Source organism: Poecilia mexicana, unplaced genomic scaffold (genome assembly GCF_051168715.1).
Source record: "Poecilia mexicana isolate PSO_F unplaced genomic scaffold, ASM5116871v1 scaffold_1, whole genome shotgun sequence".
In the NCBI taxonomy this organism is placed as follows: domain Eukaryota; kingdom Metazoa; phylum Chordata; class Actinopteri; order Cyprinodontiformes; family Poeciliidae; genus Poecilia; species Poecilia mexicana.
The window spans coordinates 5,562,688-5,576,100 of record NW_028263370.1 but is presented as its reverse complement, the minus strand read 5'-3'; the positions used below and the strand labels follow the sequence as shown (position 1 = coordinate 5,576,100).

The window sequence follows — 13,413 nt, the reverse complement described above, 5'->3', positions numbered from 1 at the left end:
CCTCCCTCTCACTAAGACCCCGGGGCGGGGGGAGCCACCAGCCCACTGCCAACTTAGTACAGTTGTCCACCCGCTTTGAGTGCTTATTGTCTGCAATGTAGCTAATTTGATTAAAAGCGCATAACTTGCACACCATTCACTTAAACTCCTGCAGCATTTTCTCAGCCGGGAGTTAGACGGGGATTCGCGTCGGCTCAGCGCTGATCTTCTTAGCCTCGGCTCTGTCTGTGTGAATGAAGGTTAACTTGTGAAAAGCCGGCAGACGACACAGAGATAACCAGGTAAATCGCCAGAATATTTAGTGAAATGTTTTGTTAAAATAACCATTCGCTTGGCCGGCCGCTTCTGCATTTCGTATTTATTTGTCAAGTGATAAAAATAAAAACAGCATGGCCTCGCTGCAAAGCATTGTCCCTTTTGCAGCTCTTGGCCGAGCCTTAAATGAGAAAAGAAACGAGAATACATGCAGTGAATAAGGGCACTGAAAATGTCCCATCTCATTTGTTTTTGGGTCACTCAGCAAAAATGGTTTGTAAAAAATATTTTTATTAAGACAGAATTCTACACTTAAATGTTTGTTTGCCTTAGGTGTGGGAAAAAAAAGCATAATAAAAGATATTTTAGAAAGATTTTTACACAAACTGTCTCTAGACTTGTACAGATGTCTCTTTTTAGCGATGTTTAAGGTTACCCAGTGGTCGGTTTTAATTCAACCTAGTAAAGTATGTTGAAATTTTTGTTGTTTTTAGCCAAGTCAGAAGATTTTCTGTTGCAAGTCATTTTAAGTGAGAAGATTTATTACAAGTGATTTAGGAAGTGACACAACCGGAAAGTGCAGCGTCCCTGTCGTTTACTTTGGTGACTTGATTAAAAACCCCCTTGGTCATTTTTACTCTATTTTTTCAAAAAGTATCCATATTTTTAAATTTATTTTAAAAACCAATAAATATCTTACCCTATCAGTAACATAAAGGAAGGAGATAGCTGATGCCAAAACTCAGTTTAATGGCTCAATTAATATCATCATCATATTAAACCATGTTGGGGTTTTGTTGCTATTATTTAAAAAGACATCACCGCAGTATGCAGCAAAAGCTAACTTCAGTTAGCATAACAGCTAAACAAACTTCAGCTAGCTTACAGCTGGTTCTTGGTGGCTGGTTTAATTTCTGTTATTTTCTTTTTGCAATTTGGCTCTAAAAATAAATAAGACAACGTACCATATTTTTGGTACAATATTACCAAAAAAGATTTTAACCAATTACCAGACTAACATATAATTTCTTAAAGAGTTACTTTAGAAGGCCAACTCTTTTAATGGTGGACTAACTAATAATAAACAAGATGTTTTCTGTGTTTAAACTGCAAACTACACTGATACTCTAAGCAACATAGACATAGCTTATACAATAAATATACGATGCTATAAGCTCTAGATCAAATGTGAAACCTCATGAGGAAAATCAGGTCTCATATAATGGTACTCGGTTAAAAACAACGATTTAATGTTTCGTTGCTTAAATCACATTTAAGTCAAAGTTTGTTTTTTTTTTAAACAATTTGCTTCATTTTTCAGATCCAGTTACCAAATAAATTCTTCATATATCAAGTTGAAGGTAAGCATCTTCTAAAAAGATGACTACATGCTAATTCTGCAGTTGTCTGATTAAGTATGTTTCTTTAAAGTTCTGTAGAGGAAAGTGTTACAAGGTAAAGCTTCGTAAAAAAAAAAAAAAAAAAGTATTTCAGTTAAAATTCATTTCCACCTCCGAGCAATAACTTTGACCATATAGGGAAGTGGAGCAAAGGTTTTGATTAATCTCTTCCTGTCGTCGGCTAATAGCAGCTTTCAGTGGGGAGTCTGCAACCAGCCGCACAGTTGTTTTTTGCTGAGCTCTCTGCTCCAGCTTTAAATCAAGGCGATACATCAGCTGTCAGTGAGTCAACCCATCAGTGTCGTCGGAGTCACAGTCTGTGAGTCAGACCAACATCAGGGTCTTTAGACAAAAGTTGCTTTCAGTTTGCTGCGGTCTATCTGCCCTCTGCTGTAACCCTGGTCCAGCTGTTTCTTGGCTTTCACCATGGAGGGAAGATCTGAGGTCTGGTACACCGCTGACCTCATCCTGCTGCCACGACACTGCAGCTCCAGGGCAACGCCCTCCCACTTCCTGTCCAGCTCTGAAATGTGGTGCCCCCGCAAGTCTCGGGACCCGTTGCGAGTTTTCCTGAGGTCCTCCGACTTTGAGCCGCCTCCGATTTTGTCCACGTCCAAGGCTTGTTTTGGGGCCGTGTGATTGTAGCGGGACGACGGCGACTTGGATTTGCGACGAGAGCGAAGAGGGGGACGTGGAGGAGGCGAAGGCGGGGAGGAAGGGATGGGGTTCAAAGACGCTGTCCGTCTGCTTGTCGTTTTCAACCCACCTCCACCTCCACCACCGCCCTTCTCCCTCCCTCTCCACCCAGCTCTGTCTTTACCTGAGGATGAAGAGGATGCTTTAAATACACACAAACAGGGAAGCGGGAGGGCACTGCAAACACGAGCAAACATCAGAGAGAAACACACAGCTCGCCGTATCTTTAGGTGAGATATTAAAGTCAAATATGTCCATAAATATCAAGCCTTTAGCCAAGTGTTAAAACGCCAGGGATACATTAAAACTCAAATACACACACACACACAACCAGACCACAAAAAGAGAGCTGGAAGGCAGTAAGAAACTAATTGGACATGACAGATATTCCCATGCTGGTTCTTGGCTCCACTATCAAGGGACAGACAGTGCGATAGTGCTTGTTAGTGTTTATCTCTGTACAGACTGCTGCCATCTACTGGTGGATAGAGTGAGGCTTAATAAACTCATTGTTTTCTCCAATTTTGTGGTTTGCAAAAATTTTCTTTAAGTTTTACAACTGGAAAATGTATGATATATAGCACTTTTTTTATTTATTAACTTAATTTGAGGTGTTTTAAAGGGATATTTCTGTAATGTTATGTAGATCCCACTGACGTACTACAGCCAAATGGGGTGAACTGGCTCTAAATGCTAATCTCGACCCTTTGAAGGGGATTGTGTGTCCTAACTTTCATCTTCACTGGCTAGAAAATACATTTTTGTTGATATCTTTTGTTTAGTGAGTAAAACAATCTTAATTAAATAAATAAAATATTTAATAGGATTTACATTTTTTCACATGACTCTGTCTCACTCTTGACATCTAATTTATTTATAATAAAACCAGTGCACAAACTGTTCAATAAGTGTTCGAATCATACTCCCAGGACATAAAATACAAAGTGTTTTTGATTTGTAAATTAATTAGTTGGAACCCAATAAGGCCGGTGGTATTTGTACAAAATGTTCTGCCGGAAGGTTCCAGCACATTCACCTTCAAAATGCTAAACCTGATTCATATCATAAAGGAGGAAACAAATTTCGATGTGCCCGTTCTGCTCAATTTTCAGAACTGGTTGAATAAAGTCAGTTGCAGCGGTTCTCACATGTTTGTCTTACGTGAAACAAAAAGAAACGATCAGCAATGAGGAATTATGCAAACGGAAAAAAGCAGCAGAATCAGGACATCATGTGATGCGAGTGATGCAAGCAGACGTGGACGGTCTCCTTCCATGGCCGCGAGAGCGTGTGTGTGTGTGTGTGTGTGTGTCGTGGGAAGCGGGAGCAAACTTTATGTCTGTTAGCCGACGACCAAAGGCTCGGGCATGACAACGGTTGCTACACCAGACACTGAGCAGAGAGGAAGCCCTGCATGGCTAATGACCCGGTCCTGAAAAGCTTTTGTGGCTGAAAGACAAAACTCAGACAAACACACAAGAGGCAAGAAAGACAGGAGAGGAATATCAAAGAGAGACAATGCTAAAGCGATGGAGAAAACGGTTAGCGGTCAAAGACTGCTGAAGAATTTAAACTCAAGAACCTGTAACGAGTTTTTAGATTGATAAAATAATGTTTATGGCCAGGCACAACTAAACAGTGGTAGTACTGCTGCTTTGCATCAGGAGGGTCCCATCCTGGGGTCTTTCTGCATGGGCGTGGCACGTTTTCCATGTGGAGGTGTGGGCTCTCTCCATGTTCTCCAGCTTCCTCCCACAGTCTAAAAACAAGACTGTTGTGTTAATTTGTCTCACTAATTTGCCCTTTGGTATGAGTGTGTGCAGACATGGTTGTGTGTTCCTGTGTTTCACGTCTTGGTGTTGTCATGGACAGGCAACCTGTGAAGAGCGTACCAAAAGAGATAGAAATATAAAAATCTGTGTGAAAAGATATACTGTGCGCTTTATTTTGGTTTCCCTCTTAACAGAAGCAATAATTAACCACCGTAACCTTTATTTGTTAAAATTAACTCAACATTTTAGGGCTAAACACAAAGAACTTAGCTTTCACCTCTTTTTAATGACCCTGCTTTATATAACCAAAAGGTTTTAATGATATAAATAAAAGCAATAAAGCAATTTAATCCATATTAAAGATATGCTGTTGATTTCTACTGCAGGTAGCCTGTAAAAATAACTTCTTCCTCACATCTTTTTGTAATGAGTGCAGATTGCAGGGTTACAGGTGATTTGGCCTCATGTTTCTGAGTTATAAATATGACAAACTTAAAACAAACATGGATTTTGTTTTGACCTTGTACATTTCAGCAACCTCTGAAAGCCCCTGTGTTGTTATACCGACCATAATGATGGAGGTTCGTTACTCTGTCCCCCATCTGATGAATGGAAAGTCGAAGCTACTCATCTGCACTAAAATCGAGACCGATTACTCTCCATGCTTCACAGTTACGATGTTGTTCTTGTCCTGGAATGCTGTATCTGGTTTACACCAAACATTTCCTCTGTTCAGTTTTAGACTACTGTGAAAAGTGAAATTATGCAGTCTCTGCAGAGGAACACACTTTCATAGCAACATCAGCAAGGGCCTGCTGTACAAACTGTGATGATATTTTAGGTGACTTCTTTTAGCATCTTGCGGTCTGCTTTTAGGATCGGCTTGCTTAGACAGCCAGACCTGTACATGTTTTTCATGTAGACTTTTTTCCACATGGGGTCATGAGTGGTTTTGAATTATACAAAACCTCTTTGAATCCTTTAGCAGACCCAGAAGCTAAGGCAGCTCATCAAATCTTTCTTTGGGATTGATTCTCATTCCAAGGGTCAGGAGCACCAAACTAAATCTCAAGATTTAAACACAGTAAACTTCCTTCAAAATGCTAAATAATCTTAATTATGTGCACCATGTGTGTAATTGTACCCTTTTTACTGAGAAATGAATATAATGGGAAAAGCTTGCTTTTTGCTTTGAGTGACTTGAGCTTTTGTAGGAAATCAATAAATAAAATTTTTTTTATCATTTCTTTTGAATAAACAAATTAATTCCAGACTATAAATCACCCCCTGCTTACTATCTATTTTTGTTAGTTTGTTTTGCAAACAGCTACGGAATAAAATTTCAAACAGAGGAGGCACAGTGCTTAAAAGGAAAAGTTGGAACATATTCCTGAAAACCAGAAAAGGACAGAAAGTTGGTCACATGAGGATACAGAGAGAGTAAAACGTGGGAAACATTTATTTGAACTATTTACAGAGCGCAAAGTCAACTCAGCTGAACCGATTCCTAATGAGACAGCATGGCTGCAACACCATTTCAGAATGCAACATGGTGGTTTTCAGGGAACTATATACAAATTAATACTTTCAACCGGTGGTAACAATGAAAACAACATGATGCATAAATTAATGGATTTATACAGTAAAGTTAAAAAATTCAGACGAAATGAGTCCAGATAGAAGCTTGCATAAAATACAGCTCAAAGCTTTCTAATCTGAAAAAGAGATGGTTGATCAATAAGAAGAAAAAGAAAATCTGCTTGTTTACAGCCAGTGCACATTATTAAAAGTCACATGATCAATGAGCAAGATTGCACACGTAAGCACATGCGATACAGTCGAAATGCCTGAGGTAAGAGAACAACGATGGAAATGGCTTTAAAAACGCATGTACTGTATATAAAGGTAGTGAAGCCTCTGTCTTTACTGAGTCAGACCAGCCAGTTGTTACATTAAGTCAAAAACTATATGATCTCTTTAAAACTGTGGTACTTTCTAAGAGTTTTTCAGATCCTTCCTGGTGTTTGGTTTCTAGTGGCTATTGAGTAGAGATGCACCGAGCCAGTGGTTGGTGACCAGGGTCACGTTTCGGTTTGATCAGCTGGAAAAATCAAAAATAAAATCTTGTTCCAATCAATCAATCTTAATGATATATTAGTGCTACCATGTTTCAGTGATATTAACTCTCCATAACATGGAAGTTGCTACTGAGTGTAGAAGACTCAAAGTTAGCCATGTTGAATTTCAGAGAGATGATTACCAAAACTCAAGGAAAATACATTTAAGAAGTGGCCTTTATTTGAAAGTAAGCCAACAGATTTTCAGACATGTGGCAAAGGTGCAGAGGATGGGACTTGAACTCGGGGCAGCCACATCGAGGTCAGTGGCCTCTGTACGCGGGGCGCTCGCTCAAACCACTGCACCACGCATGCAACGCCCTAAGAAGATATTTGAGAGGGGAAAAAAAAATCTACAACATGTCGAGAAATCTTCGTGGTTCCAGACGCAAAAGAGCAAAAAAGAGAAACGCTTTCAGCAGATAACAGGAAGGCTAAAGCGAAGTTACTCTGTTGTGTTCTTTAGAACTTACAATACAGGTTATTTTGGAAAATAGTAGACTTAAGATACAGAACTACTCTGGGGAATGAACTTGAAGACTGGGATTTTAACAATGCTCGCCATGCTAATGCTAATTTAAGATGCTAAAACAGGTTTTTGTTTTAAAGATAGCAAAATCCGATTTTACAGTCACCGATCTCTCACAGAGATGGTGGTCTTTGTCAACGACATATACCAACAGTAATGTACATTAGAAGTAATGTATCAGTGGTCTCCAATGCCTAATAAGGACTGCTCTGTGCAGAAAGTGTAGAGTAAAACATTATCAATGTCAGTTTTAAGTAGCAACTCTTAACGAGAATTTGGAATTGGATACAATCACATCGGCAGGTCAAAGTTTTAAAAAAAACGGAGGATTGGAAACTAGCCCCAACATTTGTATCAATGCATCTCTATGACCGAAGTAATGATTTTCTAAAACTATGGCTGCTTAGTCACGTGTAGAATGAAACAGACATGAAAAGTTAATGTAAAGAAGAGTAACGGGAAAAAAAATTACACTCTGACAAATAAAGTCTTGTTTACAATTGGCTAAAGTGCATTGTTAAGATTCTGTACATTTAGGGACTGGAGGAGTGAATTCGGCACAGGTTCATACCAAGCTCACCCTCAGTCTTATGTCTCAAAGCAAACATAATCCACAGCAAGTCCGTCGAAAACGTCCACACAGATACACACCACACAAGGAAATCCCAGGGGAACAATTTGTCCATGCTCAATGCATCCATTTTCCTCTCTTTGTATTTTTGACACATTTCATTATTCTAAAAGTGGATTGCTGGCCACGAAGTAGTGCACACCTAAGCCTGTCGCAATAAGTAATTATTATGATGAATCCGTTCGGATGATTTGCGCTTCTTGAAGGACAGTTTTGTTTACAGAGATTTTCATAATCCATTTTATTTATGGTTTTCTGTTGTTTGAGGTTTTTATCAATTAAAAAAAAATTGTTTTAGATTGTTGTGTTTTATTTTGAGTATTAAAAACATCTTCCAGTTCCAGTGTGAAAAGTTCCATGAAAAAAAAAAAATACGTTCATTACTTTTTAAGAAAGGCAAATTGGAATTATTATGCCCTTATCATTAAATTAGTTGCATCTAAACAACAATATTATCGTTTATCGCAATAATTTCTTGGACAATTTATCGTCCAAACAAAATTTGTTATTGTGACAGGCCTTTGAACACCTCACATTATCAGATTCACTGCTGTCTAAATAAAATCTAATCTCTACTGTTTGCAATGAAGCTCTTTGCTCTGATCTTTCACACTAGTTGTGTGTATTTTTAGACAGTCCTGGAATAAAACTTCTAATTAGCATCTAAGAAACTGAAAACTATTTTAGTGGCAGGAAAGGAGGAGATTCAGATGCATTTTCTGCCACGTGTGAGTAGCGGCGACTGAAGTAACTTCAGACTGACTCCAGTGGGTCACCGGTCCCACTAACAGTCAGGTGAAGGGAGAGGAGCAGGTTCAGCGGTCTTAAGAGTTCACACCGGCGAGGTACCTGAGCAAGGCCGACCGTCCTGTGCTTGGTGTTGAGGCCGGGGGAGGGGTTTACTCGACAGGGAGGAGGGAGTGATGTAGTTGAGGCTGGGGCTGTTAATATCTCCCTCTCCCACAAGAGTTAGATCTGACAGGGCGTCCTCCTCCAGCATCTGGATCGACTCCCCCGTGGCCGAGTCCTGGAGGAGACCCTGCGCGCCGGGTCGGGTTGACTGGATGGGGGAGACGGTGGCTGGAAACGGAGGGGGCGGTCTGGTTTTTCTGCCACCTCCGCACTCTGCGCCCAGCGCCGAGTCCAAGCTCTGCGACTGATGGCTCGCACTGAGCAGGTACGAGCCACTGACCACGCCACCCCTGTGATTGCCATTTCCCTTGTTGCCCCGGTGGCTGCTGCTGGGGAAGCCGCCGTTGTCGGTGTTACGGGAATTCGGGGTGGAGCAGATGGGCTCGGCGTTGAGGGGAGCAGGCGTCGTCGGGCTGGTTGGCGTGAGGCGCAGGAAGTCCGGCAGCTGAAGGTCGCTCTTGTTCAGCAGGCCTCGCTGGTCGTCGGCTCGGTTGCTCTGAGCTTTGGATATGAGGTCGAAGAACTCTGCAGCACGCACAGAGCGGCGCGCACAAAAACATAGAAATACATGAAAAAGGTTCCCACGCTTAATCGTGCAAATCCAGAACATCTCAGAAAACTTGGTTTTGTAATGCAGAAGCATGCAGCGTAAGTATTAATCTTTTAGACACGTCAGGGCTATATTCGGTACAAGCAAAGATTGGACTGTGCTACATGTAGCTAGCTTTAAAGCATTGGGTGTTTGTGCAGTCCTGCAGGCAGGCCGAAGGGTTAGTGTGAACACAGCCACAGAAACAACAGAAAAGGGAGGTTGTTCAGTTTTTACCTTCAGCTTCGTCTATATTAATCTTTTTCTGCTTTCTTTTCCCCGGAGCCTTATGCAGAGAGACAGAGTGGTTGGGTAAGGGCTGGCTGCTTGTGCTGGGGCCGGGCCCAGCCTTGCCATTTTCCCCATGAGGATGGGCTGAACCGCCTTTCCTTGTTGGCCTGTCGTCCCCCTGGGGGCCACACGAAGAGCGGAGTGGGGCATTAGAGCCCTGGTGAGTCACAGCGGTGCACGATTTGGAGGAAGCAATGACAACAGGTGGGAGCCAGTGGTGCTGATGGTGAAGAGGGTCATAAATTTTGACAATTTGACGGTGAGCGGGAGACACAAGTTTAACTGACTGGGGATGATTTTTGAGAATGTCACGGAAATGTTTATAAGAAATAAACATTTGACTTGCTCTATTTCAGAGACAGTGGAATATACACCACCTGGCCAAAAACAGTTTCCTATTCTTGCGTTGTTTATATTTTGAGAATCTGCTGTGGCATTGTTTTAGCTTCCAGAGCGTCTGACTCCAAAACAGACATGCGTCAAGAAATCGACTGCTGACCAGAAATCAGCCACTTTTCAGCTTGATTGGTCAGGACCGTCGAAGATCAGCTGGAAACTGCAAAACTGGAAACTTTTGGCTTATCAAAACTGCTACCAAGTCTTCCTGCTAGTGTTTCCAGAAAACTAAAAATGAGCTATGTTCAATATCCTTAAGCTCTGAATAACTAAAGTCAGATGAAGCACAGATGTAAGAAGCTGAAAGCAAACTATGTTCAGACACGGTGCAGTTCATTCAGACTGCAGGAGAGAGCATGACTTTCCCCTGATAACAGGAATGCAGAACAAAAATGATCAGTTCCTGCTCCTCTTGAAATGTACTTTTTTTTTTAATCAATGTTTTCTCAATTAGTCTACAAAATCACACCTTAAAGTTTCAGATCTTAATGTCAAACTACCTTCTTCTTTCGGATTTGACATTTTATATCTCTGTAACTAACTGATCTTTCTATCAAGATTTAAGCGGCAAATTATCTGTTGCTGATGTATGACATTTTTGAAATGCATACAAAGTATAAAAAAGCTGAGTCAAACCAATAAAACATTACCCTAAAACCCTTTTTATTCCAAGTCATGGCCTTCCAGAAACACAGGTCAGGATTCATTGGTGTAGAATATATTTGACCTTTTTTGATTTCTTAGAGGGATAATTTTATGAAAATAGGAAATAAAACATATTAAACGCTGCAGGCCTCTTTCTATCAACATTTAAACACTACATACTCATGTTTCTAAATAATGCATCGGCTTGTCCTTTATCCAAATCTGTTTGCAGCGGTCTTGTAAGTTTGTTGTTTGCTTGATGCACACTGACAATTTGAGTTTTTGATTGTGAAAAACATTTTCCAGGATGTGGAATTTGCTCGCAACAACATTCAACACTTGCTGCTAACTGAACATAGCAGCCTCTGCAGTCCTTTGCCAGATGAAGGATTTTTACTTGTTGGTTCAGCTAAACGCAGGTGCTGCCTTTCATTTTGGCCAGGCAGTGTATGGAAAATAAATTCAGTAAAAACTTATCCTAGGATGCTCCACTGAGACAGCTACAACGGCCGCTTTGTGTGCTCGGCATCATCAACGTGAAAGGCTCACTGAGCAAAACGCCAGAGGGGCAAACTATCCACTACTTAAAGCTGCACTACTGCAACTAACAGTGAAGGGAAACAATCTGTTTCTCAAAACAGATCCTGGGATTTACTGAAGGTAATGAGGACAGCGAAAAGAAAGTCTCTACAGCAAACTACAAGCTCCTCCACCACCACTACGACACATCGCTGAAGATCCCGGCACCCAGCAAAAGTTGGCGTTGTTACAGGGGGGAAAGAAGGGAAAAACCAGAGAGGAAAGTTGATGATGCATCCGGCCACAGGCAGACCACATTAACAGAACATTAGGGAACCTCAACAGAGTGATGCAGCTCCTTTTGCACCACAGCAAAACACACCTGTGAGCATGTTTAACACACAGCAAACAGACATGGGTGACTGAAGACAGCAGGAGGGACACTTAGTAGAGCGTGACATTATCAACCAGGCAGTGGAGACGTTCAGAGCGTTACAGAACATTCAGGAACGGGAAGAAAACTTGAAACGAGAGGACGGAGGAGAGCTCACTGTTGCTGACTGGTTCCTGCTCGCGGAGGCCGGAAGGTGACTCTGAGCTGCTTTGATTTTGTCTGTGTGAGGAAACAAAACTTCAATTCAATTACAAATCAGCAAACAGAAGAAGAATGGGTACGATGTGTGTCTGTGTTTTTTTCACCTTTCCCCATGGCGTTTTCTTCAGTGTCTAACACAACTCGCAAACCATCCAGGTTGGAAATAGGAAGCCCGAGATCTAAAGGTTCCGACTCGCCGCTCTGCATCACAGGAAGACATTTTAAAAGAGGTTTGTATTGGCTATTTAAAAAAATGAAAAACTGAGGCTTGCATGTGTCGTTATCCCTTGTGAGTTTGTAGAACCAACTTTTGCTGCAATTTCAGCACAAGATGTATGACTGCACAAGCTTCTCACAACTAAAGACTAAAACATTTGTCCATTTTTTAAATGCAAAATGCCCAAGGTTAGGTCAAATTGCTTGGAAAGTTATTGTAAACATTACTTATTGGGTTTAGTATCGGTACACTGTAGCTCTGACTGTATGTTTGCTGTTATCCTGTGTGAAGGTAAACCTCTGGATGGCATATTTAGGATGATGTCCACTGTTATCCTTTCGCCACTCACAGCGTTTTGCATAAAGGCCAAAAATTCAGTGTTAATCTCAAACCACATTCTGCCGCATCTTTCTTGTCTCTTCTACATGTCTTGTTTCAAACTGGACATCTCTTGGGTTTCTTCTAGCAAAACTTCTATAAAGGTCAGATTTGTGGAGGATTCTCTCGATTCTTCCAATCCCAAGTTGTGAATCTCTATAGCGCCTCGAGAGTTATAATAGGTCTTCTTCTCTGAATGATCCACTCTCTGCCCAGCTCACCAGTTTTGTTGAATGGCCATGTTTTGTTGGCCATTGCTATCCCTGACCTATCTGGAGTCTTACTTGGTCTCCATGATGCTGTTTGTTCATTAATATTCTCCAACAAACCTCTGAAACCTCCACAGAATACTTAACTTACACCACACACAGGGTTCCACTGGAGCTTTGGTGTTAGATTAAAGGGCAGTCAAACATAAATAAATGCTAAAAATCTCAATGAAACATATTGAGATTTGTGTTTATTATTTTATAAAATGTGCATAAATTGAACAGGTATGAACATGTCTGAAAGGCACTGTAGATTACAGCATCTGCCTTCAGCCTAAGGAAAATACTGTACTTACTATACGTGCCACTAAGTCAGAGAGGTGCAGCCCATATTTGGCCACAACAGGCCTCAAGACCTCAGTAACTGGTTTAGTTGGCTTAGCCTTCAGACCCACAGAGCGGTTGATGGGGACCAAGTCAAGCCTGGCGGAGGAATACAAAGACAATAAATCATATTTTTGTGTGAGCCGTGGTCTGCAGTCCCATGTTCATCTGTGCTGTTGACGTGTTTTGTACCTGAACAGAGTGCGTTTTTCTAATCTCAGGTCTCGGGAGCTGAGGGTCATACAGTCTTGGTCCAAAACAAGAGGCTGAGAAAAAAAAAAAAGACAGGAAATATTCATATATTGAGGTAGCTGCTCATTCCTATGATATAAATATGTGTCAGAGTAATAAAAATAAAGTAAAAGAAAAGCAAAGTAAATAATTAGTTATTTATATGAACAAAATACAGAGAAATACAGCTGGAGGACACCAACTCAGATCTACTCATAATAACAAAAGCTCAGACACACACTGAGGTTTACCTTTTCTCCTCCGACAAGGAAAAGGTCTATAGCTGCCAGGTTGATGCAGAGTTTGTCACAAAGGCCCTGCAGCAGGTCTCTGATGGACATGCCGGGCCGAAGCGGCACCGGGCAACACGAGCCATCTGGCAAGCTAATGTTACACTGCCTCAAGGGGGCGCTGCCTCCTCCTCGTTCATGCTAGAAAAGGAAAGGAGGTTGATCTTATTTGGGTAATTTGTGCTTCATCATCTTCCTAACCTCCTGCTTGTGACTCAGAAATTAAATTTGACAAAAATATTTTTAAGGACATCAAAAGTGGTCCTGATGAAGAGAGAAACTGTAACAAGATTATACCAGTGTGTGCTGTTGATGAGCGTTTTCTACTAACGATGATCTCTGAATAGGTTATGAATA

The 13,413-nt window shown here is 41.2% G+C and overlaps 1 protein-coding gene across 3 annotated transcripts in view; it reads right to left on the bottom strand.

The window, feature by feature from the left end:
* Window positions 1-343: 343 nt before the first annotated feature.
* The window catches only part of rgs12b (regulator of G protein signaling 12b), a 59,367-nt gene continuing 46,297 nt past the window's right edge, over window positions 344-13,413 (bottom strand). Inside the window, exons 13-20 of one of the 3 annotated variants that reach the window (XM_088014558.1) lie at window positions 13,018-13,197; window positions 12,728-12,801; window positions 12,508-12,634; window positions 11,452-11,548; window positions 11,304-11,365; window positions 9,139-9,310; window positions 8,250-8,837; window positions 344-2,475 (exon numbers count right to left, since the gene is read on the bottom strand). In XM_088014558.1, the coding sequence (XP_087870684.1) occupies window positions 2,000-2,475; window positions 8,250-8,837; window positions 9,139-9,310; window positions 11,304-11,365; window positions 11,452-11,548; window positions 12,508-12,634; window positions 12,728-12,801; window positions 13,018-13,197 (1,776 nt within the window). In that variant the 3' untranslated portion in view covers window positions 344-1,999. Of the gene's footprint in view, window positions 2,476-5,564; window positions 8,838-9,138; window positions 9,311-11,303; window positions 11,366-11,451; window positions 11,549-12,507; window positions 12,635-12,727; window positions 12,802-13,017; window positions 13,198-13,413 lie in introns of those variants that run through there. The other 2 variants (XM_088014500.1, XM_088014526.1) reach the window with 2 other exon arrangements.